This window comes from Panulirus ornatus, chromosome 1 (genome assembly GCF_036320965.1).
Source record: "Panulirus ornatus isolate Po-2019 chromosome 1, ASM3632096v1, whole genome shotgun sequence".
Classification (NCBI taxonomy): Eukaryota; Metazoa; Arthropoda; class Malacostraca; order Decapoda; family Palinuridae; genus Panulirus; species Panulirus ornatus.
Window position 1 is genome coordinate 41,490,690 of NC_092224.1, and position 22,792 is coordinate 41,513,481.

A 22,792-nucleotide genomic window follows, 5' to 3' on the forward strand; every position below is an offset into this window, starting at 1 on the left:
CATGTCAAGTTTTATGTTAGCTTGAGAGAGTTAATAAGCTGGACAGCTTTCAACTCAACTCTGTCAAGAAAGGATGCGGAGTTAGAACCACTCCAGATGTAAGTGCAGTACTTCATACAAGGATGGATTAATCCTTTGAATAAACAGCAATTGTTTGGAGTTTAATAAATTTTGACATCTAAACAGGACTTCCAGTTTCTCAGAGGCAGACTTAGCTATATCTGTAAAGTGGGATTTCAAAGATAGAGTTGCTCTTACATTTATACCATGCACGTTCACTGAGTTAAGAGGTGGAATTACCAAAGCACAGAAGGAAAGGGGAAAGTTGCGAGGAATTCTTGATAGAGAGATGAGCTGAAACTGGGTCCTGAAGGCATTAACTTTACCAGATTTTGTCTACCCCACTGAGATATCCTGTCCAAGAGGAAGTTGAGACAAAATACAGATTGTGTGAGGAGGCTGAATTGAAGGATGTGGAGGAATGCAGTATTTTTGGCACATGAGTATATTTAGCTATTTGTGGAAGAAAAGAAATTGTTGATAAAATGGAGAAAAGGTGCAGAAGTCAGGACAGAACCTTGAGGGTCACTGCTGTTGATGGTAAAAGGGGGAGAGGCTGATCCATCAATAACCAGGTACACTGGGGGGCAAAACAGGGGAGATTAAAAATGAAACTTGGATGCCACACCCTGTCAAAAGCTTTGGATATGTAAAGGGCAACTACATAGGATTCCCCAGCCTTTCAGGGATGACAACCTGTTGTTAATAAGATAGAAAAGAATATCACCAGTGGATCTTGCCTTACAGAGGCAATACTGGTGATCAGAGAGAAGACTGTGGCTTTCAAGGTGTTTTAGGATTGTGAGTTGAAAGGGATTCAAAGACTTTGGAAATGGTTAATGTCAAAGCAACAGGACTATAGTTAGAGGGCTTAGAATGGTCATCTTTCTCAGGGTTGCTATGTACCAACTTATGCTTCAAAGAAGGAGGGAAAGGTCTGGCTTTTCATCATAAATGGAACAGAAGAGTAAGAACACATGCATGTTCAGATGCACACTTTCATTATATGGGGATGGATGCTATCTGTACCATAAGCCTTGCTTGTGTCCAGAGGGAGGGGCATAGGACTGGTAAGAGGAACTGGTGAAGAATGTAAAAGTCATCCAAGGTAAAGTTACAGAAGAAACAGGAACCAAAAAGAATAGCTTGTCTTTGGATAAGACAGCTATAGTACCATCACAATGGAAAAGTGATGGAAAGGTAAAGTAACAAAAGTTGTTAGTGATACCCGTAACTAAAGACCAGAAAGACCCATCATTGGATGAAGAGGAAAGGTCTTTGCACTTCCTTTGAATAAAGGAATGCTTTGCCTCATGGATAATGTGGTACTTGCAATGATCATGGGCAGTGATAAATGCAGAAGGGAGTCAGAGGTTGGAAAGTTTTTCTAAGCCTGATATGCCTAATCCCTTGTCTGAATGGCCTCAGAACAGCAATGATTAAACCAGGGATTGATAAAAGAGATCGTCTTGGAGGAAGAGGGAATAAATGCTTCCATTCCCGCAACAATAACCTTTGCTATATATTTGGTGGAGACAGAATTATCACAATATAAGAGACAGTAATATACTTGAGGAAAATCAAAAAAGGACATTTGTAAGTTATTCCAGTCAACTTTGTTGACTTGCCAATGTTTACGTTGAGAAGTGGCTACTGGAAGAGGAGGTGCTGTTAAAACATAAATTTGTGATAGCGTGGTTAGATGAGCCAACTGGGGGTGGGTTTGTTTAGGTACAGCATAAAGGATTAGAAGTGAAAAACAGATCCACAATATTTGGATAGTGGTCACAGTGGTCAGGAATATGGGTAGGGTGGGAGATTATTTGCTCTAGATCATTGAGAATGGAGAATGTGAGGGTTTGAGTTACCTCATCATCCTTATGGGAGGAATTCAACCATTTTCTATGGTGAATGTTCAAATCCCCTAAGAAGATGATCTCAACTTATGGGTGAGAGGATGCCACAGCCTCATGGCAAGAGTTTATATACATGAGGATATAAAATTTGTAGAACTATGAGAGCAGTAGGCAAAACAAAGCAAAAGAGTGGTAGTTGGAAGACAAACCCTGAGCCAAATAACACCATAGTTTGGGGACCAAGGTCTTCAAGGCATGCTACAGGCTTGTTGATGTTGGAATAAGCATAGACACCACCTCTGAGCTGAAATCGTAAATGGAGATTATAGTTGGATATAAGAAAGAGGCTAGTGAGAACATCATTAGATCTTTGGTTCTCTGAGAAATGTAAGGTATGTGGAAACGCACTAGACAGATGGTGTTCAACAGAAGAGAGGTTACTAGAGAGATCACAAACGCTACTATAGTGAATAGAGGGAAGGTCATACTATAGTGAATAGAGGGAAGGTCATGCGAGGGGCCAGTATCACTACTAACCCTCCCTTCAGTAGTCAGGTGGAAACCTAAATATGATGCCAGGGACTAGGGGCCATAGGGTTGTTGGACTCTATCATGATTACTCTTAAAAGTATTGTGCGGACAGGAGATGGCAAGATAACTTATGTGAAGAAAATAAGTGAGGTCTGGGTAAGCGTATGGTACTGGTAAGAAGATGGAAGGACGAGCCAGTCAGTCCCCTTTTGATGAGACAAAAAGTAAAATCAGCAATCCTAACAATGAAGCACCATTTTAATGCTCCTCAGTCAGGACAGTAGTACCACCCTGAGTGGCTGATGTCAGCTTCCTACTACCTAAAGGATTGCTTAAGGGTTTGGGATAAGATATTCCTTGAGTTAGCTGGGGCATTGGAAGGGGCTAATACACTACCACCTGAGCCCTCCCTCTTGTTGGTAGCAGAGTCAGACATGAAAATGTAGTCATAGGAGTATACCTTAAATTTACAAGGGTTGTGGGGGGGGGTCACTACTCAAATACCTTCATTGGCCATGGAGTCATTTAACTGTATAGCTTACTCTAACTCCACTTTGAACTTTGATATGAGATTCCAGATATGCAGAATCCAACGTGAATTTCATCTGAAATCTAAAAAAACTACAGTCATGCAAATAAATTTCACACCTTATGAGTATTTCTGATTATAATATATGCAAGTCCCTCTTCTGCCAGGAGTTGTTATTATATATCACTTTTCAAATCTCATTATTTGTTACATCTGTTTCCTATATATTTAGTCTATTACAACCATCCATTACCATTATGCTAAGGCAGTGTTTCTTTACATCCTCCCTAACCCATTTTCTTACCAAGCATTTGTCATGGCTTCTGGTATTGTTGTCTGACTGTTAAAAGCTTGAAGGATGGACCTTTCTGTGGTTTACCCTAGACATTTCACATGCCTTGGTTTGGTCCAATGACAGCATATTGACACCTGTATACCACATCATTCCAATTCAATCTATCCTGTGCAAATCTTTCACCCTCTACATGTTCAGGCCCTGATCCCTCAAAATATTTTTTTAACTTCATCCTTCCATCTCTAATTTGGTTTTCCTTGTTGTCCTTGCTCCCTCGACTTCTGACACATGTATCTTTTCTGTCAACTTTTTCTCTATTATTTTCTCCATATATCCACACCCTCTTCAGCTCTCTCAACCTCACTCTTTTTATTACTACACCTCTCTTACCCTTTCATTACTTACATGATCAAACCACCTTACACCAAATACTGTCCTCTAACATTTCATCTACAATTTATCTTCCCTCTCCATTCAGCCTTATCTATAACTCATGACTCGCACACACATAATATTGCTGGGACTACAATACCTTCACACATACCCATTTTTTCCCTCCTGGATACAATTTTCTCTTTCCAGACATTCTTCACCATTCCCAGAACCTTTGCTCCATTACCCACCTTGTGACTTACTTCTGCTTCCATGGTACCATTTCTTGCCACATCCAATCCCACTTATCTAAAATACTTTCCTTCTACCAATTTTTCTCCTTTCAAAATCACACCCCAACTAAGCTGTCCCTCAACCCTGCTAAGACTTAATAACTTTGCTTTTATTCACATTTACTCTCAACCTCCTCCTCTCACACACTCTTCGTGTCACTAACTTTTGCCATTTCTCACTCAAATCTTCCCGGGCCCTCTCATCCCCAACAGCATCATATTCACCCCTCTCTTCAAGTTTCTTATATTTACCTCCCTCAACATCCCATCCATTAACAAATCAAAAAATCAAACAACCACGGTGGCATCACACACCCTTGCTGCAGAACAACCTTCATTTGGAACCACTCATTCTCCTCTCTTCCTACTCGTACACATGCCTTACACCCTTGATAAAAGCTTCTCACTGCTTTTAGCAGCTTACCTCCCACACCATATATTCTTAAGACCTTTCAGACAGCATCTTCACCCTCTTAATCACTACCCTCCCATACAACTTACCAGGTCCACTCAACAGACTTATACCTTTGTAGTCTGAACAAATACCTTTATTCCCATTGCCTTTATACAATGGCAAAATATATCCATTCTGCTGATCTTCATGCATGTCACATGGTCCATGCATACACTGAAAATCCTAACTAACTGATCATCAACACAGTCACCCACCCTCCATTATACATTCAACAGCAATACCATCCACTCCTTGACATATTTCATCTTATGTAAGGCTTTCACCACCTCTTCTCTCTTCATCAAACTCTCACCAAGACTCACTTCACATACCACCCCAAACAAAACACACTACATCTGCCACCCTATCATCAAACATATTCAACAGTCCTTCAAAATACTCAATCTGTCTCCTCATATCAATACCTGTTACCACTTCCCCTTTTGTCCCCTTTACTGATGTTCCCATTTGTTCTCTTGTTTTCAGAGCATTATCAACTTCCTTCCAAAATATCATATTCTCCCTAAAATGTACTGATACTCAAGTCTCTTTTGCATTTTTTTTCAACCCCTGCACCTTCCTCTTGACCTCCTGCCACTTTTTCTTATACATCCCCCAATCATTTCACTCTCTCCCTGAAAGTGCTGCCCAAATGCCTCTTTTCTCTTTCACTAGCAACTTTACTTCTTCATCCAACCACTTTCTAATCTACCCACCTCCCACCATTTGCATGCCACATGTATATCTTGCACATGCCAGTAGTGCTTCCCTAAATATTTCCATTTCTCATCCACTCCCCTTGCTTCATCTACTCGCACCCTCTGCTATTCTTCACTCAATGTCTCAAGGTATTTCTTGAGAAAGTCTACTTTCTAAGCTCACTCTCATCACTCTTCTCACTGATATTGTTTCCTCTTTTCCAAAAACCACGTCTTCCGTCTTCATCTCCACAAGATAGTGATGAGACAGACATCCTACCAGCTGCTCCTCTTAGCACATATTCATTTACATGACAGTAAAGCAAGCATCATCTCACTCGAAGTCTGGGAACTCTGCCCTCAAGGAAAGGCAGCTCATTCTTCCGTTGTTTAGGTGAGGAGAAAGAGACTATTCTAGATGGTGCTTAATGAAAGATTACAAGAAATGTAAAAAGTTTTATAATCTTAACATGACTTTTTCTCTCTCCCTCATCCTCCTACACTGTCTCTCTTGCTCTATCTTTCTTTTCTCATAACTCTCTTAGATTGTGATGCAATAAATCCTCATGTTACAGTGTGAAGACAAGGTCTATTAATGAATGATGTATCAACATCCTGAAGTAAATCATGTTACAGTGTGAAGATAAGGTCTAGTAATGAATGGTGCTTGAGCATTACAGTGTGATGATAAGGTCTAGTAATGAATGTGCATGAGCATTACAGTATGAGGATAAGGTCTGGTAATGAATGGTGTATCAGCATCCTGGTATGTTCACCAACTTCCTGGTAAAAGAAATTTTCCTGGATATACACTAAGTATTTTTCTCCTTGTTTCCATCACCATGAAAAGCTGAAGTACCCTAGCCTATCTCTTAATGTATATAGATCCCATCCCTTTGCTTCCTTGTCTATCTATTTTGTAGCAAACAAAATGTGACCAGCATCACAGCTCCTTTCAGGAGTACCATCCACAAATACTAAGATGTGGGATAGACATAAACCTACAGTGGATTAACTTCTACATTCACTCTTCAATGAGTGGCCTTAAGTTTTTCCCCATTAGCTTTATTGGTCCATAAAGGAAATTTCTGTTCTCTGATCTTCAGACACACACTATTTTGGTACTCAGAATACCTTTCTCTAGAAGTTCCTTTCACTAATTACCCTTGCTTCTGGTCTCAAATAAGTGACATTCATGCCATGTCTAGACACAAGAACCCCCTTAATTTTCACCAGGATCTGGATTGGCTGAAGCTCTGCCATAATCCAGAATTCCTTTCCAAAAAAGTATAGTGGTAAAGCTCTGCAACAAAGACAATGTCATTATTTGATGACAAAAGTAGCCCACTGCAATCAGCCAAGTGGGTACTCTCAAATCCGATGTAAACTCCATTAAGAACTACATGAGAGGAGATATGCTTAGCTTTCTAGCCTCTAAGCTTCCCTTATCCACAAGAAACTGTTATCCATGACTCATCCTTAGATCCAAACCTTCCATTAACACTCATGTCCATGGTATCATGAAAATGACCTCCATGCTAGCTGATCTGAGGAACCTCTCACTACAAGATAATGTTCACCTTACACTTAGAGTTTGAAGAACACATACAGCAAAAATACATAACCTGAACTTTCTAGACATTCCAAGTGTAATGCAAAGAAGTTTGCCATGGCCCTTTTTCTAACCCTTTCTTAACGCAGCCCATATTGGCAATATGTACAATGGCAAATTGTTTTATCTTCTCTAATAAGCTGTTATTTCTTTACTCCTTTACTCCTACATGGGAGTCTAGTGAGCTACAATCCAGTTCCCTTGTCTTCCTATCTTTCTCCTCCTCTTGTCTTTATGGGTGACTATTCTTTTCTTTCATAGGACTGTGGCATATAGCACATTGTGGTAACTTAAGTCTATACTAGCCAAGGGTAGTAGGCATACTGCCCTCAGGAGGTGGAATCCAGTGGCAAGTGTAGTTATAAACTAAGTAGATATGCATATATTGCAGGAGGAAGGGTTTTGCCCATAGGTCTATGAGATTATTCGATTCAAGTACCTCTACAGAAAGTAGTGTTCACTTACATCTTGCAAGCTGAAACCCACATTGTGGTAACTTAAGTCTATACTAGCCAAGGGTAGTAGGCATACTGCCCTCAGGAGGTGGAATCCAGTGGCAAGTGTAGTTATAAACTAAGTAGATATGCATATATTGCAGGAGGAAGGGTTTTGCCCATAGGTCTATGAGATTATTCGATTCAAGTACCTCTACAGAAAGTAGTGTTCACTTACATCTTGCAAGCTGAAACCCACATGTCCTATTCAAATCTGACTGTTTCATTACCTGGAGGTCTTGTTAGTTAGATTTTATGTTTTCCATTATTGCTATAATTTGCAGTTTTATAAAAGAATTTTTTGTCCTATTCTAATACATGACAGCTAGGAACTGAGTGTGAACAAATGTGGCTTTTGTTGTCTTTTCCTAGCGCTACCTCACACACATGCGGGGGAGGGGGTTTTCCTTTCATGTGTGGCGGGGTGGCGACGGGAATGAATAAGGGCAGACAGTATGAATTATGTAAATTTGTATATATGTATATGTCTGTGTGTGTATATATAGGTATACGTTGAGATGTATAGGTATATATATGTGCGTGTGTGGGTGTGTATGTATAGACAGGTGTATGTGGGTGGGTTAGGCCATTCTTTAGTCTGTTTCCTAGCGCTACCTTGCACACATGCGGGGGGGAGGGGGTTTTCATTTCATATGTGGAGGAGTGGCCACGGGAATGAATAAAGGCAGACAGTATGAATTATGTACATGTGTATATATGTATATGTCTGTGTGTGTATATATATGTATACGTTGAGATGTATAGGTATGTATATGTGCGTGTGTGGATGTGTATGTGGGTGGGTTGGGCCATTCTTTCGTCTGTTTTCTTGTGCTACCTCACTAACGCGGGAGACAGCGACAAAGTATAATAAATAAATAAATATCTAATAGAAGTTTCTGAAATTTCACAGGTCAGCAATCTGAAGATAAAAGCTCAACATCTTTTGCATCAAGTGAAGGCAGCCATGTCTAATTCAAAAAAAGAAGATAGAAATGGTAATAATAAGCAAAAGAGAAAACTAAGAGAAAGTCATGCAAATATTGAAACCACCAAAAATTATGAAAATAATGCTTGCATGCCTTGCAAGACAACATGTCATAGGTGGCTAGAATCTACAGATCACAGAAATGTAACATCAAAGCAAAGAGCAGTGCCTACTGAAAAATCAAATAATGTGAGTATGCCATATTCCTCAAATAAGCTTAAGTCTGAGCCTCAGCCTGAAAATTATGTAGAAACTGAAGTTGGTGGACAAGAAAATCGTCACAATTCCTCCCTTAATGTTCAGGAGATGGAAGCAATAAATGAAGCAGGTGTGAATGAAATGAGATTCCCATGCAGACCATCAAACTTAGCCAAATCCTTTAAAGTTACAGGGGTTTTACCATGTAAAATGAAAACACTTGTACAAAATAATATTAACAGTAAACCATCTGGGTGCTCATGGAATACACCAAAACTTCTAGACTACAGAAAAATGAATTCTTTTAAAACAATGGTCACCACAAGTAAAAATGTGGCTAACATACCTGATTTTTCTGTGGAGTCAGGTGTATCAGGAGAAAAGAGAAGTCTTCAGTCATATCAGAGGCTGGAATTCTCAGAAAAGTTACGTAAAGCTGATTTAAATTGGCAACACTATAAAAATACACCTCCACTGTGCAACTGTGGACGAAGAGCAAAGCTTTTGATAACCTCAAAACCTGGACCAAATCAAGGGCGACATTTCTTTTCTTGTCCTCTTGGAAAATCTGAGTCTAGGAAAGGGTGCATGTTTTTCAAATGGGGGGATGAACCATACACCAAAGTCCTATCATTTCCAACCTCATACAATACTCCCGTATCAAATCTAAATAATTTGTTTGCTGCACAGTCCCTTCCTCCCAAAAAGAATATCAGGGAAAGTCCATTGTATGCAAATCAAAGACCAAAGAGTGAACCAGTTGATAAGAAACAGAAATTTACTGCAACTAATCCACACGGTAGATATAGCAAGTTGCCTTTTGAAGCACCAATTACTGTAGATGTAGGAAGATCAGGTAGCTCTAGAATGATGCCTTATCAGATTACTCCAGATATTGTGAAAGCAAAATCAATTAGTAATAAACATATTTCATGTAATTATTCTTTTAAGTGATTCCAGTTGAATTCACAGTATCAAGTAACAGGCAAGTATACTTTTTGCACTAGTTTATAATCTATACAAGATGTTGAAAAGACAGTCTAGATTGTTATCTTGTTGATGTCAAAGTTTCTTGGCTTGGACAGGAACCATTAGTGCTAAACTTATAATGGATATTGAGGAGAAAAAGAAGTTTTTTGAGGCAATGGAAAACTTGCCTTTTCAAAAAAGAGCTAATTTTGAACAGTTTGTGAACAAAAGAAAAGATAGTTTCAAAACTTTATGCTGTTAGAAAGGAGAGACATCATAACAGCTCACTCTTGAGTTGTCAGCAGCCACACTGTAATTATTTGTTATAGTGGCTTGCTGAGTACTGCTTGGCCAAGGCACACAAACCAATGCATAAGTGTAGCATACTAAATAGGGAGAGTGGATTAGTTTTGAGATGTGACTCAGGAAATAGCCAAGTCATTGCTGAGAACTCATTTTTGTTAAATAACTATATAGAAATAAAGCCACCCTTAATTTTCAGAGTTGTATTTCATTAAATAATTGTTCATTCCTTTGTGTAATTGGAGTAGTTACTAATAAAAAATAGCTGGCATCTGAATAAGATTTGCAATTTTCTTGCAGGCTAATCCAGTTATGTGTAAATTTAGGGTTCCTAAAATAGATAAGATGTATTGATAGTGCCAGTTAAGGTTATGGTGTTGCATGATGGAACTATAAGAATCATATTACCTCCAGGGAGGAGTTGGGAAAATTTTATGAGGTTTTAGAAACAAAAGGGGAATGAGTTTTTGAGGATTCTGCTTAACTCTTTGACTATGCACTTACTTTCTAGCTGGTTTCCCCAAGAGTTGCAGTTATTTTCTGGCTGATTTCCAGTGTCAATAATCCACCAAGAAATAAAAGTATAGATTTGCCCTTTTGTAAGACTTTTTCAGTACTGAAAGAAGCTCTGTTTTCTATATCAGACAGTAATATTATATAGCATGATCTCATACATAAGTTGATTCCTCAACTTTCATTCAAAAAATTTAGATTTTTTCGTGTATCTAGTGTATAAGTCGACCCCAGTCTTTGAGTGAATACCGTAAGGAAACCAGCAACTACTTTCTACCCCTTATTCTAAGACTTACCATAATGTGGTATTGCAATGGGTATGTTGTGTCTATTACCCTTAACCCATTATTTTCGTTCCTAAGTACATGTAAACATTCCAGTTTTAAAATAGGTGAGAACTTGGTCAACTACAAGAATTAAATAAGCCATTTTAACAATAATGAATTATGTACCTCAAAAAATACACTAAATTACTCTGCTATGATAAATGCAAGTGGAGAATCTACTACAGGGGAAACCTCTTTAATCCGGTAGCATTAGGACCTGGTCATTACTGGACCACAGAAAATGCCCTAAGAGAACCTCTATGTAGGTAGATATATGCCGACCCCTTGGCTTGCCAGCTCATTCACATTCAAAAGGAGAACAAAGCTTAAAACAGGTAATAATACAGCCATTAATGTTCCAAACAAGGTTTTCATTGTTACATCAGATTACGTCAAAAGTACCCCCAGATGGAGACTCCGCACTATCTTGGGCAAGGGTTATTCGTGGCATACGACGCCAATGCAGAGCAAAGTCGACAGCACTATACGCGTGTTCTGGGGCTGTTTTCCGCTGCCAATAACTGTGTAAATTCATCCACAAACTTTGTCGCAGTTTTGAAGCAAGTAGTTATGTTACGAACAACCATAAGTTGGTAGTTGTCTTTTGTCGACTCTTGTTACTATTGTTTTATTGTTATAGTCAAGACAGTCACCCCTCGCTGCATCAAATTCAGCCAGATAGCCGGCTCGTACACTTTCTCTCGCCCTGTGCATATTGCTGTTGGTTGTTTAGTAAAGAAAATGGGGCTTTTATAGAACCTTTTAATTCGACCTTAAACTACAAGCTTCCGTGTCAGCAACGCTTTTCACCGTACACACTATGTGATGAAATTTCGTTTCCACTTAAACTTGTGTAACCATCCTTGCGAATATTCATTCATAGTCTAGCTTTAGTTCTCTATGTAAAACTTTGGCCTCCTTGATAAGCATCTCCCCAGAATGCTTACACTCATTACGTGATAGGTTAAACCACTTTTATAAGTGCACTGTCTAATTCTGTACTCTTGGCACCTTTCAAAGTTTTCTGAAACAATAAACTTTTCTAGCTTTCATTTTCAGCAAAAAAAAAAAAAAAAAATATGTATATTAGAAGTTAACAGGCTGTTAATTATCTTGGCAGCAGTGTAAACATACTTTGGTGCTTTAGCGCCACTATGTTGGGTTTTACGGCCATCGACCTACGAGTAAGGTCATTAGCCAGCAACCCTATTCAATGTATGACTGAAGTCATCATTCCTAAATATCTGTTCTAAAAAATAGAAAATATATAGATAATTATAATTGATATCATAATGATAAAGATAATAGTATTAAAAATAAATGATGGAAAGAGAAATGTGAGTATTGAGCCGACGTGGTGGCAAATACCATCCAGTGGCACAGCACCCACGGTTGCATTTTACCTAAGACTGCGAGTAGATGGGACAGACTAGAGATAGTCCTCCACCACGACGTCCGCCGGCTCAGCACCATGGCGTTGCTGCCCCGGGGGATAACCAATCTCCCCAACAGGGTTGATCGCCTAGTGAATGGCCATGTCCAACCACAACGCGACCGGTCCAAGTAGGAGCCTCACACCGAGGCCAACCCCGCCACAGAGAACCCACGAACCACCTTACATCATCTTGATTAATTCTGCTTCTCTGAGGAAGACCATCAATTTGTCAATAGTTCTCTGATTATCCCCGGGTACATTGATGATGTTGAAGGAAATGTTTTTCTTGTAGTGTTTTATTAGTTTCCTTTTATGTTGTTGAAATCTGTTGCATCGGAAAAGTAAATGTTCTACTGAGGAGAGTTCTGCGCATTGTTGGCATACTGGTGGAATGTTTTTGTTTATGTATGGTCGCAGATGGATGGTAAAAGTACAGTTCATTCTGAGGCGGGCAGCACGACCTCCTCTCTTCTGTTCTTGTGGTATAAGGTCGGCCAGTCCGCCACTTCTTGCTTATATTTTCTATTGATTGTCAGGTTGTTCCACTGATTCTGCCATAAATGGATTGATCTCTTCTCCAAGGAAAGGCAGGACCCCAGCTCCCGAGGGATCGGAACGACCTCCTCGACTTCTGAGGTCGACTTAGCCAACCGGTCTGCCTGTTCATTCCAGTATATATTGCAATGACCAGGACTTTTAACACTATCTCCAGGACTGTCGATATCCTATACCAGGATTATCGACACGCAATTCCCAGAATTTTCAACATGCTATCCCAAGGACTTTCGATCCGCTATCCCCAGGATTGTCGATACTCTGTCCCCAGAATTGCCGACACGCTATCGCAAGAATTGTCAACACCCTATCCCCAGGACTGTCGAAAAGCTATCCTCAGGACTGTTAACATGCTTTCCCCAGAACTGTAAAAACGATATCCCCAGGACTGTCAACACGCTGTGCCCAGGAAATTTTAACATCCTATCCCAGGACTTTTAGCATGCTATCCTTAAGACTGTCGACACGCTATCCCCAGAACTATTAACACGCTATCCCCACGACTGTTAACACGCTATCATCTGGACTGTTAACATGCTATCCCAAGGACTGTCGACACGCTATCCATAGGACTGAACACACTATCCCCATATCAACACGCTATCTCCAGAACTGTTAACACACTATCACCAGGACTGTCGACATGCTATCCACAGGACTGTCGACACGCTATCACCCGGACTGTTAGTACGCTATCCCCATGATTGTTAACACGCTATCCCCAGGACTGTTAACACGCTATCCCAAAGGCTGTCGACACGCTATCCCCAAGACTGTTAGCACGCTATCCCCAGGACTATCGACACGCTATCCCCAGAGCTGTCGACACTCTATCCCCAGGATTGTGGACACATCCCCAGGATTGTGGACACGCCATCCTCAGGACTGTCGACACGCTATCCTCAGGACTGTCGACACGCTATCCCCAGGATTGTGGACATGCCATTCTTAGGACTGTCGACACGATATCCCTAGGAATGTCTACACGCTATTCCCAATTCTGTAATACGCTATCCCCGGGACTGTTAACCTGTTATCCCAAGGACAGTCGACACGCTATTCCCAGGACTGTCGGCACACTATCCCCAGGACTGTTAACACGCAATCCCCAGGACTGTTAACACGCTCTCCCGAGGACTGTTAACACGTTATCCCCAGGACTGTGGCATGCTATCGCCAGGACTGTTTACACGCTATCCCCAGAACTGTCGACACGCTATCCCCAGGACTGTTAACACGCTGTCCCCAGGACTATCGACACGCTATCACCAGGACTGTTAACACTCTATCCCCAGGAATGTTAACACGCTATCCGAGGACTCGACACGCCATCCCCAGGACTGTTAACACTTTATCCCCAGGACTGACGACACGCTTTCCCCAGGACTATTTACACACTATCTCCAGGAATGTCGACACGCTATTCCCATTACTGTTAGCACGCTATCCTCAGGATTGTCGACATGCTTTCCCCAGGACTATTAACACACTATCCTCAGGAATGTTGACACGCTATTCCCATTACTGTTAACGCGCTATTCCCATTACTGTTAACACGCTATCCCCAGGACTGTCGACACGCTATCCCCAGGACTTAACATGCTATCCTCAGGACTGTCGACACGCTATCCCCAGGACTGTCGACACGCTATCCCCAGTACTGTTAACATGCTATCCCCAGGACAGTTAACACGCTATCCCTAGGACTGTCGGTATGCTGTCCCTAGGACTGTTAATGTGCTTTCCCCAGTATTGTTGTCTCGCTATTCCCAGGACTAACGACAAGCTATCCTCAGGACTGTCGACACGGTATTCCCAGGACTGTCGACACGCTATCCCCATGGTTGTGGACACGCTATCCCCCGGACTATCGACACGCTATTCCCAGGACTGTTAACTCGGTATCCCCAGTATTGTTAAAACGCTATCCCCACTATTGTCGACACGCTATTCCCAAGATTGTCGACACGCTATCCCAAGGACTGTCGACAAGCTATCCCCAGGACAGTTAACATGGTATCCCCAGGACAGTTAACACGCTATCCCCAGGACTGTCGGTATGCTATCCCTAGGACTGTTAATGTGTTTTCCCCAGTATTGTTGTCTCGCTATCCCCAGACTGTTAACACTCTATCCCTAGGACTAACGACAAGCTATCCCCAGGACTGTCGACACGGTACTCCCAGGACTGTCGACACGCTATCCCCATGGTTGTGGACACGCTATCCCCCGGACTATCAACACGCTACTCCCAGGACTGTTAACTCGGTATCCCCAGTATTGTTAAAACGCTATCCCCACTATTGTCGACACGCTATTCCCAAGACTGTCGACACGCTATCCCCAGGAATGTCGACACGCTATTCCCAAGACCGTCGACACGCTATCCCCAGGAATGTCGACACGCTATCCCCAAGACCGTCGACACGCTATCCCCAGGATTGTCGACACGCTATCCCCAAGACTGTCGTCACGCTATCCACAGAATTGTCGACACACTCTCCCCAGGAATGTCGACACGCTATCCCCAAGACCGTCGACACGCTATCCCCAGGACTGTCGACACGCTATCCCCAAGACTGTCGTCACGCTATCCACAGAATTGTCGACACACTCTCCCCAGGACTGTCGACACGCTATCCCCAGGATTGTCAACACGCTATTCCCAAGACTGTCGCCACGCTATCCACAGAACTGTCGACACACTCTCCCCAGGACTGTCGACACGCTATCCCCAGGATTGTCGACACGCTATCCCCAAGACTGTCGTCACGCTATCCACAGAATTGTCGACACACTCTCCCCAGGACTGTCGACATGCTATCCCCAGGATTGTCAACACGCTATTCCCAAGACTGTCAACACGCTATCCCCAGGATTGTCAACACGCTATTCCCAAGACTGTCGACACGCTATCCCCAGGATTGTCGACACGCTATCCCCAAGACTGTCAACACGCTATCCCCAGGATTGTGGACACGCTATTCCCAAGACTGTCAACACGCTATCCCCAGAATTGTCGACACACTCTCCCCAGGACTGTCGACATACTATCCCCAGGATTGTCAACACGCTATTCCCAAGACTGTCAACACGCTATCCCCAGGATTGTCAACACGCTATTCCCAAGACTGTCGCCACGCTATCCCCAGAACTGTCGACACGCAAATATCATGTATGTCGACACGCTATGCCCAGAATTGTCGACACGCTATCCCAAGGATTATCGACACGCTGTCCCAGGGATTGTCGACACGCTATCCCCAAGACTGTCGTCACGCTCTCCCCAGAATTGTCGACACACTGTCCCAAGGACTGTCGATACGCTATCCTCAGGTTTGTCGACACGCTATACCCAGTATTGTCTACAAGACATCCCCAGGATTGTCGACACGCTATACCTAGTATTGATGACACCCTATCCCCAGGATAGGGTGTCGACACGCTATCACAAACAGTGTCTTCACGGTATCCCCAGAATTGTCGACACACTATCCCAAGGATTGTCGACACGCTATCCCAAGGATTGTCGACAGGATATCCCAAGCACTGTCGACACGTTATCATCAGTATTGTCGACACCCTATCTCCGGGACTGCCGACACGCTATCCTCAGGACTGTTAACACCCTATCCCTAGGACTATGAACAGATATCCTAGGACTGTCGACACTAACCCCAGGACTTTTATCACCCTATCCTCAGGACTGTCGACACGCTATACCCAGGACTGTTAACACGCTATCCCCAGAACTGTTACGACGCTATCCTCAGGACTGTCGACACGCTATACCCAGGACTGTTAACACGCTATCCCCAGAACTGTTACGACGCTATCCCCAGGATTGTCGACACGCTATCCCCAAGACTGTCGACACGCTATCCCCAGGATTGTCGACACGCTATCCCCAAGACTGTCGACACGCTATCCCGAGGATTGTCGACACGCTATTCCCAAGACTGTCGCCACGCTATCCCCAGAACTGTCGACACGCAAATATCATGTATGTCGACACGCTATGCCCAGAATTGTCGACACGCTATCCCAAGGATTATCGACACGCTGTCCCAGGGATTGTCGACACGCTATCCCCAAGACTGTCGTCACGCTCTCCCCAGAATTGTCGACACACTGTCCCAAGGACTGTCGATACGCTATCCTCAGGTTTGTCGACACGCTATACCCAGTATTGTCTACAAGACATCCCCAGGATTGTCGACACGCTATACCTAGTATTGATGACACCCTATCCCCAGGATAGGGTGTCGACACGCTATCACAAACAGTGTCTTCACGGTATCCCCAGAATTGTCGACACACTATCCCAAGGATTGTCGACACGCTATCCCAAGGATTGTCGACAGGATATCCCAAGCACTGTCGACACGTTATCATCACTATTGTCGACACCCTATCTCCGGGACTGCCGACACGCTATCCTCAGGGCTGTTAACACCCTATCCCTAGGACTATGAACAGATATCCTAGGACTGTCGACACTAACCCCAGGACTTTTATCACCCTATCCTCAGGACTGTCGACACGCTATACCCAGGACTGTTAACACGCTATCCCCAGAACTGTTACGACGCTATCCCCAGGATTGTCGACACGCTATCCCCAGGACTGTTAATACGCTATCCCCAGAACTGTTACGACCCTATCCTCAGGACTGTCGACACGCTATACCCAGGACTGTTAATACGCTATCCCCAGAACTGTTACGACCCTATCCTCAGGACTGTCGACACGCTATACCAAGGACTGTTAATACGCTATCCCCAGAACTGTTACGACGCTATCCTCAGGACTGTCGACACGCTATACCAAGGACTGTTAACGTGATATCCCCAGAACTGTCGACCGGCTATCCCCAGGACTGTTAACTCGCTATCCCCAGGACTGTTAACATCCTATCCCTTTGACTGTCGACAAGCTGTCCAAGCACTGTTTACACGCTATTCCGAGGACTGTTAACACGGTCTACCCAGAACTGTCGATACGCTATATGAAGGACTGTTAACACGCTATCCCCAGGATAGTCGACACGCTATCCCCAGACCTGTCGACACCCTCTCCCCACGATTGTCGACACGCTATCCCCAGGACTGTCGACACGCTATCCCCACGACTGTCGACACACTTTCCCCAGGACTGTCGACACGCTTTCCCTAGGACTGTCGATACGCTGTCTCCAGAATTGTCGACACGCTATATCCAGAAAAGTCCACACGCTATCCCCAGGACTGTCGACATGCTGTCCCCAGGATTGTCGACACGTTATCCCCAGGACTGTCGACACCCTATTTCCAGGATTGTCGACACGCTATCCCCAGGACTGTTAACAAGCTATCCTCATGACTGTCGAAAAACTGTCCCCAGGACTGTTAACACCCTATCCCCAGGACAATTAACAGATATCCTAGGACTGTCAACACACTATCCCCAGGACTTTTAACACCCTATCCCCAGGACTGTCGACACGCTATCCCCAGGACTTTAATACGCTATCCCCAGGACTGTTAATACGCTATCCCCAGAACTGTTAAGACGCTATCCCCAGGACTGTCGACATGTTCTCCCCAGGACTGTTAACGCGCTATCCCCAGAATTGTCGACACGCTATCCCCAGGACTGTTAACACGATATCTCCAGGACTGTTAACGCGCTATCCCCAGGACTGTCGACACGCTTTCCCCAGGACTATTAGCACACTACCCCCGGGAATGTCGACACGCTATCTCCAGGATTCTCGACATGCTATCCCCAGGACTGTCGACGTGCTATCCCCATAATTTTCGACTAGCTATCCCAAGGAGTGTTTAGACGATATCCCCACGTCTGTCAACACCTCATCCCCAGGACTATCGACAAGTTATCCCCAGGACTGTTAACACGTTATCCCCAGGACTTTTAACACGCTATCTCAAGGACTGTTAACACACTATTCCGGGACTGTCGACATCCTATCCCTAGGACTGTTAATACGCTATTCCCAGTACTATCGACACTCTATCCCAGAACTGTTAACACGCTTTCCCCAGGATTGTAGACACTCTATTCTCAGGACTGCTAACACACTATCCCCATGACTGTCGACACGGTATCCCCAGGACTGTCGACACGGTATCCCCAGGACTGTCGACACGGTATCCCCAGGACTGTCGTAACGTTATCCCCAGGACTGTCGACACGGTATCCCCAGGACTGTCGACACGCTATCCCCAGGAATGTCACACGCCATCCCCAGGACTGTTGGCACGCTATCCCCAGGATTGTCGACACTCTATCTCCAGGACTGTCGACACGCTATCCCCAGAATTGTCGACACGCTATCCCAAGGACTGTCGACACGTTATACCCAGGACTGTTAACACTCTATCCCAGGATTGTGAACAGGCTATCCCAATGATTGTTAACACACTATCACTAGGACTGTCTACAGGTTATCCCCAGGATTGTTAACACAGCATCTCTAGGACTGGTAACACGCTATCCACAAGACTATTCTCACGCTATCCCCAGCACTGTCGACAAGTTATCTAAAGGACTGTTAACCAACTATCCTCAGGACTGTTGTCACGCTAACCCCAATTCTGTTAAAACGCGATTCCAAGGACTGTTAACACGCTATCCCCAGGACTGTCAACAAACTTTCCTCAAGAAAGTTAACACACTATCCCCAGGATTGTCAACACGTTATCCCGAAGAATGTCGTCACACTATCCCCAGGACTGTTAACACGCTATCCCCGTGACTGATAACACTCTATCCCCAGGACTGTTAACACGCTATCCCCGTGACTGATAACACTCTATCCCCAGGACTGTTAACACGCTATCCCCGTGACTGATAACACTCTATCCCCAGGACTGTTAACACGCTATCCCCGTGACTGATAACACTCTATCCCCAGGACTGTTAACACGCTATCCCCGTGACTGATAACACTCTATCCCCAGGACTGTCGGCACGCTATCCCCAGGACTGCTAACACCATATCGCTTGGACTGTCGACACGCTATCCCCAGGACTGTTAACACGGTATCCGGAGGACAGTCGACGCACTATCTTAAGGATTGCGGGCACCCTATCCCCAGGACTGTCGACACGCTATCCCCATGACTGTCGACACGCTATCCCCAGGATTGTCGACACGCTATCCCGAGGATTTTCGACACGCTATCCCTAGGACTGTCGACACGCAATCCTCAGGATTGTCGACACGCTATCCCCAGGATTGTCGACACACTTTCCCCAGGATTGTCGACACGCTATCCCCAGGACTGTCGACACGCTATCTTAAGGATTAGGGAAACCCTATCCCCTGGAATGATGATCACGCCATCTCCATGATTGTCGACAAGCTATGCTTAGGAATGTCGACGCGCTATCCCCAGGATTGTTGACACGTTATCCCCAGGACCATCGATATGCTGTCCCCAGGACTGTCGATAGGCTATCTTAGGACTGTCGACGTGCTATCTTAAAGATTGGGGGACACCGTATCCCAAGGACTGTTGACACGCTATCTCAATGATTGTCGACACGCTATCCCCAGGACTGTCGAAACGCTATCCTCAGGATTGTCGACACGCTATCCCCAGTACAAACAACAGATCAGCTCTTACGTGTTCAAACAACAGATCAGCTCTTACGTGTTCAAACAACAGATCAGCTATTATGTGTTCAAACAACAGATCAGCTCTTACGTGGTCCAACAACAGATCAACTCCTACATGTTCAAACAACAGATCAGCTCTTACGTGGTCCAACAACAGATCAACTCCTACATGTTCAAACAACAGATCAGCTCTTACGTGTTCAAACAACATATAGGCTCCTACATGACAAACAATCAAACAAGAGATCAGCTTTTACGTGTTCAAACAACAGATCAGTTCTTACCTGCTTTAAAACAACAGATTAGCTCTTACGTGTTCAAACAACATATCGCTCCTACGTATTCATATAACATATCAGCTCTATCCTCCTAGAAACCACAAATCTCCCAGAAACCACACTCCTCCCGGAAACCATAATCCTCTCAGAAACCACAGTCCTACCAGAAATCACAATCCTCCGAGAAAATGAAATCCTAGAAACCACAAATCTCCCAGGAACCACAATCCCCCTAGAGACCAGAGTCCTCCCAGAAACCACAATCCTATCAGAAACCACATTCCTACTAGAAACCACAATCCTTCCAGAAACCAAAATCTTTCAAGAAACCACAATCCACCCAGAAGCCTCAATCCTCCTAGAAACCACACTTCCAGAAACCACAATCGTCCCAAAAACTAAACTCTCCCCAGAAACCACACTCCTCCCAGAACCCACACTTCTCCTAGGAACCACAATCCTCCCAGAAACCACACTCCTCCCAAAAACCACAATTCTCCCAGAAATCCCACTTCTTCCAGAAACCAAACTCATCCTAGAAACCACAATCCTCCTAAAAAGCACGCTCCCAGAAAGCACACTGCTCTCAGACACCACAATTCCCCCAGAAACCACAATTTTCCCAGAAACCACAACCCTTCCAAAAACCACAATCCTCCTAGAAACCACACTCCTCGCAGAAACCACAATCATCCCCAAAACCACACTCCTCCCAGAAACCACAATCCTTCCAGGCACCACAATCCTCACAGAAACCACATTCCCCAAAATCACAATCCTCAAGGAAACCCTAGCTGTAGAAACCATAATAATCCCACAAACCACACTCCTTCCAGAAACTCCACTCTTCCCAAAAAACAAAATCCTCCCAGAAACCAAACTTATCTCGAGACCATAATCCTCCAAGAAACTACACTCCCACCAAAAACCACAATCCTCCTAGAAAGCATACTCCTCATAGAGACCACAATCCTCTTAGGAAGCACACTCCTACCAGAAACCAAACCCCTCTGAAAACCACACTCCTAGAAACCACAATTCTTCCAGAAACCACAATCCTCCCAGAAACCACAATCCTTTCAGAAACCACAATCCTCAGAAAACACAATTCTCCCAGAAAACACAATCCTCCCAGAAGCCAAACTCCTCTTAAAAACCACAATCCTCCAAGAAACCACAATCTTCTCAGAAAGAATATTCCTCCCAGAAGCCACACTCCTCCAATAAAAAACCAAATTCCTCCCAGAAATCAAACTCCTCCCAGAAACCACAATCATCCCAGAAACCAATGTCTTTTTAAAAACCACGCTCCTCACAGAAACCAAACTCTTTCCAGAAACCACACTCCTTCCAGAAACTAGAATCCTCCGAAAGACCAAAATCCTCCCAAAAACCACAATCCTTCCAGAAACTATAATCCTCCCAGAAACCACTGTCCCCCCAGAAAACACTCCTCACAGAAACCACAATCCTCCTAGAAACCACACTCCTCTCAGAAACCACAATCCTACCAGAAATCACAATCCTCCGAGAAATAAAATACCCCTAGAAACCACAATCTTCCCAGAAGCCACAATCTTCCTAGAAACCACAATCCTATCATAAACCACACTCCTATCAGAAACTACAATCCTTCCAGAAACCAAAATCATCCCAGAAACTGCAATCCTCCTAGAAGCCACAATCCTAAAAACCACATCCCTCTCAGAAACCACAATCCTCCCAGAGACCAAACACTTCCCAGAACCCACACTTCTATGAACCACAATCCTCCCAGAAACCACACTCCTCCCATAAACCATAATCCTCCCAGAAACCACACTCCTCCCATAAACCATAATCCTCCCAGAAGCCACACTCCTCCCACAAACCATAATCCTCCCAGAAACCACAATCCTCTCAGAAACCCAACTTCTTCCAGAAACCAAACTCTTCCCAGAAACCACAATCCTCCCAGAAAGCACTCTCCCAGAAAAAAAAGCTGCCCTCAGACACCAGAATCCTTTCAGAAACCACAATTCTCAGAAAAAAAACTAAGCCAGAAACCCTTTCAGAAGCCTTGATCCTCGCAGAAACCACACTCCTCCCAGAAATCACAATTATCCCCAAAACCTCACTCCTCACAGAAACCACAATCTTTCCAGAAACCACAATCCCCCAAAATCCCAGTCCTAAAAGAAACCCTAATTCTAGAAACGATAATCCTTCCTCAAACCACACTCCTCCCAGAAACCCACCACTCATCCCAAAAACCAAAATCCTTCAAGAAACCACAATCATTCAAGAAACCACACTCCTACCATAAAAGACAATCCTCCTAGAAATCACACTCCTTATAGAGACCACATTTCTCCTAGAAAGCACACTCCTCCCAGAAATCACAATCATCCCAGAAACCAAACCCCTCTC

At 43.8% G+C, this 22,792-nt stretch overlaps 1 protein-coding gene across 8 annotated transcripts in view; it reads left to right on the plus strand.

Annotated features, from left to right (window-relative positions):
• The window catches only part of LOC139748739 (ERI1 exoribonuclease 2-like), a 362,528-nt gene extending 352,678 nt beyond the window's left edge, over nucleotides 1-9,850 (plus strand). For 4 of the 8 annotated variants that reach the window (XM_071662154.1, XM_071662172.1, XM_071662146.1 and 1 more), the window contains one exon: nucleotides 8,108-9,850. In XM_071662154.1, coding sequence (XP_071518255.1) covers nucleotides 8,108-9,334 — 1,227 coding nt within the window. In that variant the 3' untranslated portion in view covers nucleotides 9,335-9,850. Of the gene's footprint in view, nucleotides 1-5,344; nucleotides 5,485-8,107 lie in introns of those variants that run through there. The other 4 variants (XR_011712822.1, XM_071662180.1, XM_071662188.1 and 1 more) reach the window with 4 other exon arrangements.
• The last annotated feature ends 12,942 nt before the right edge of the window (nucleotides 9,851-22,792 follow it).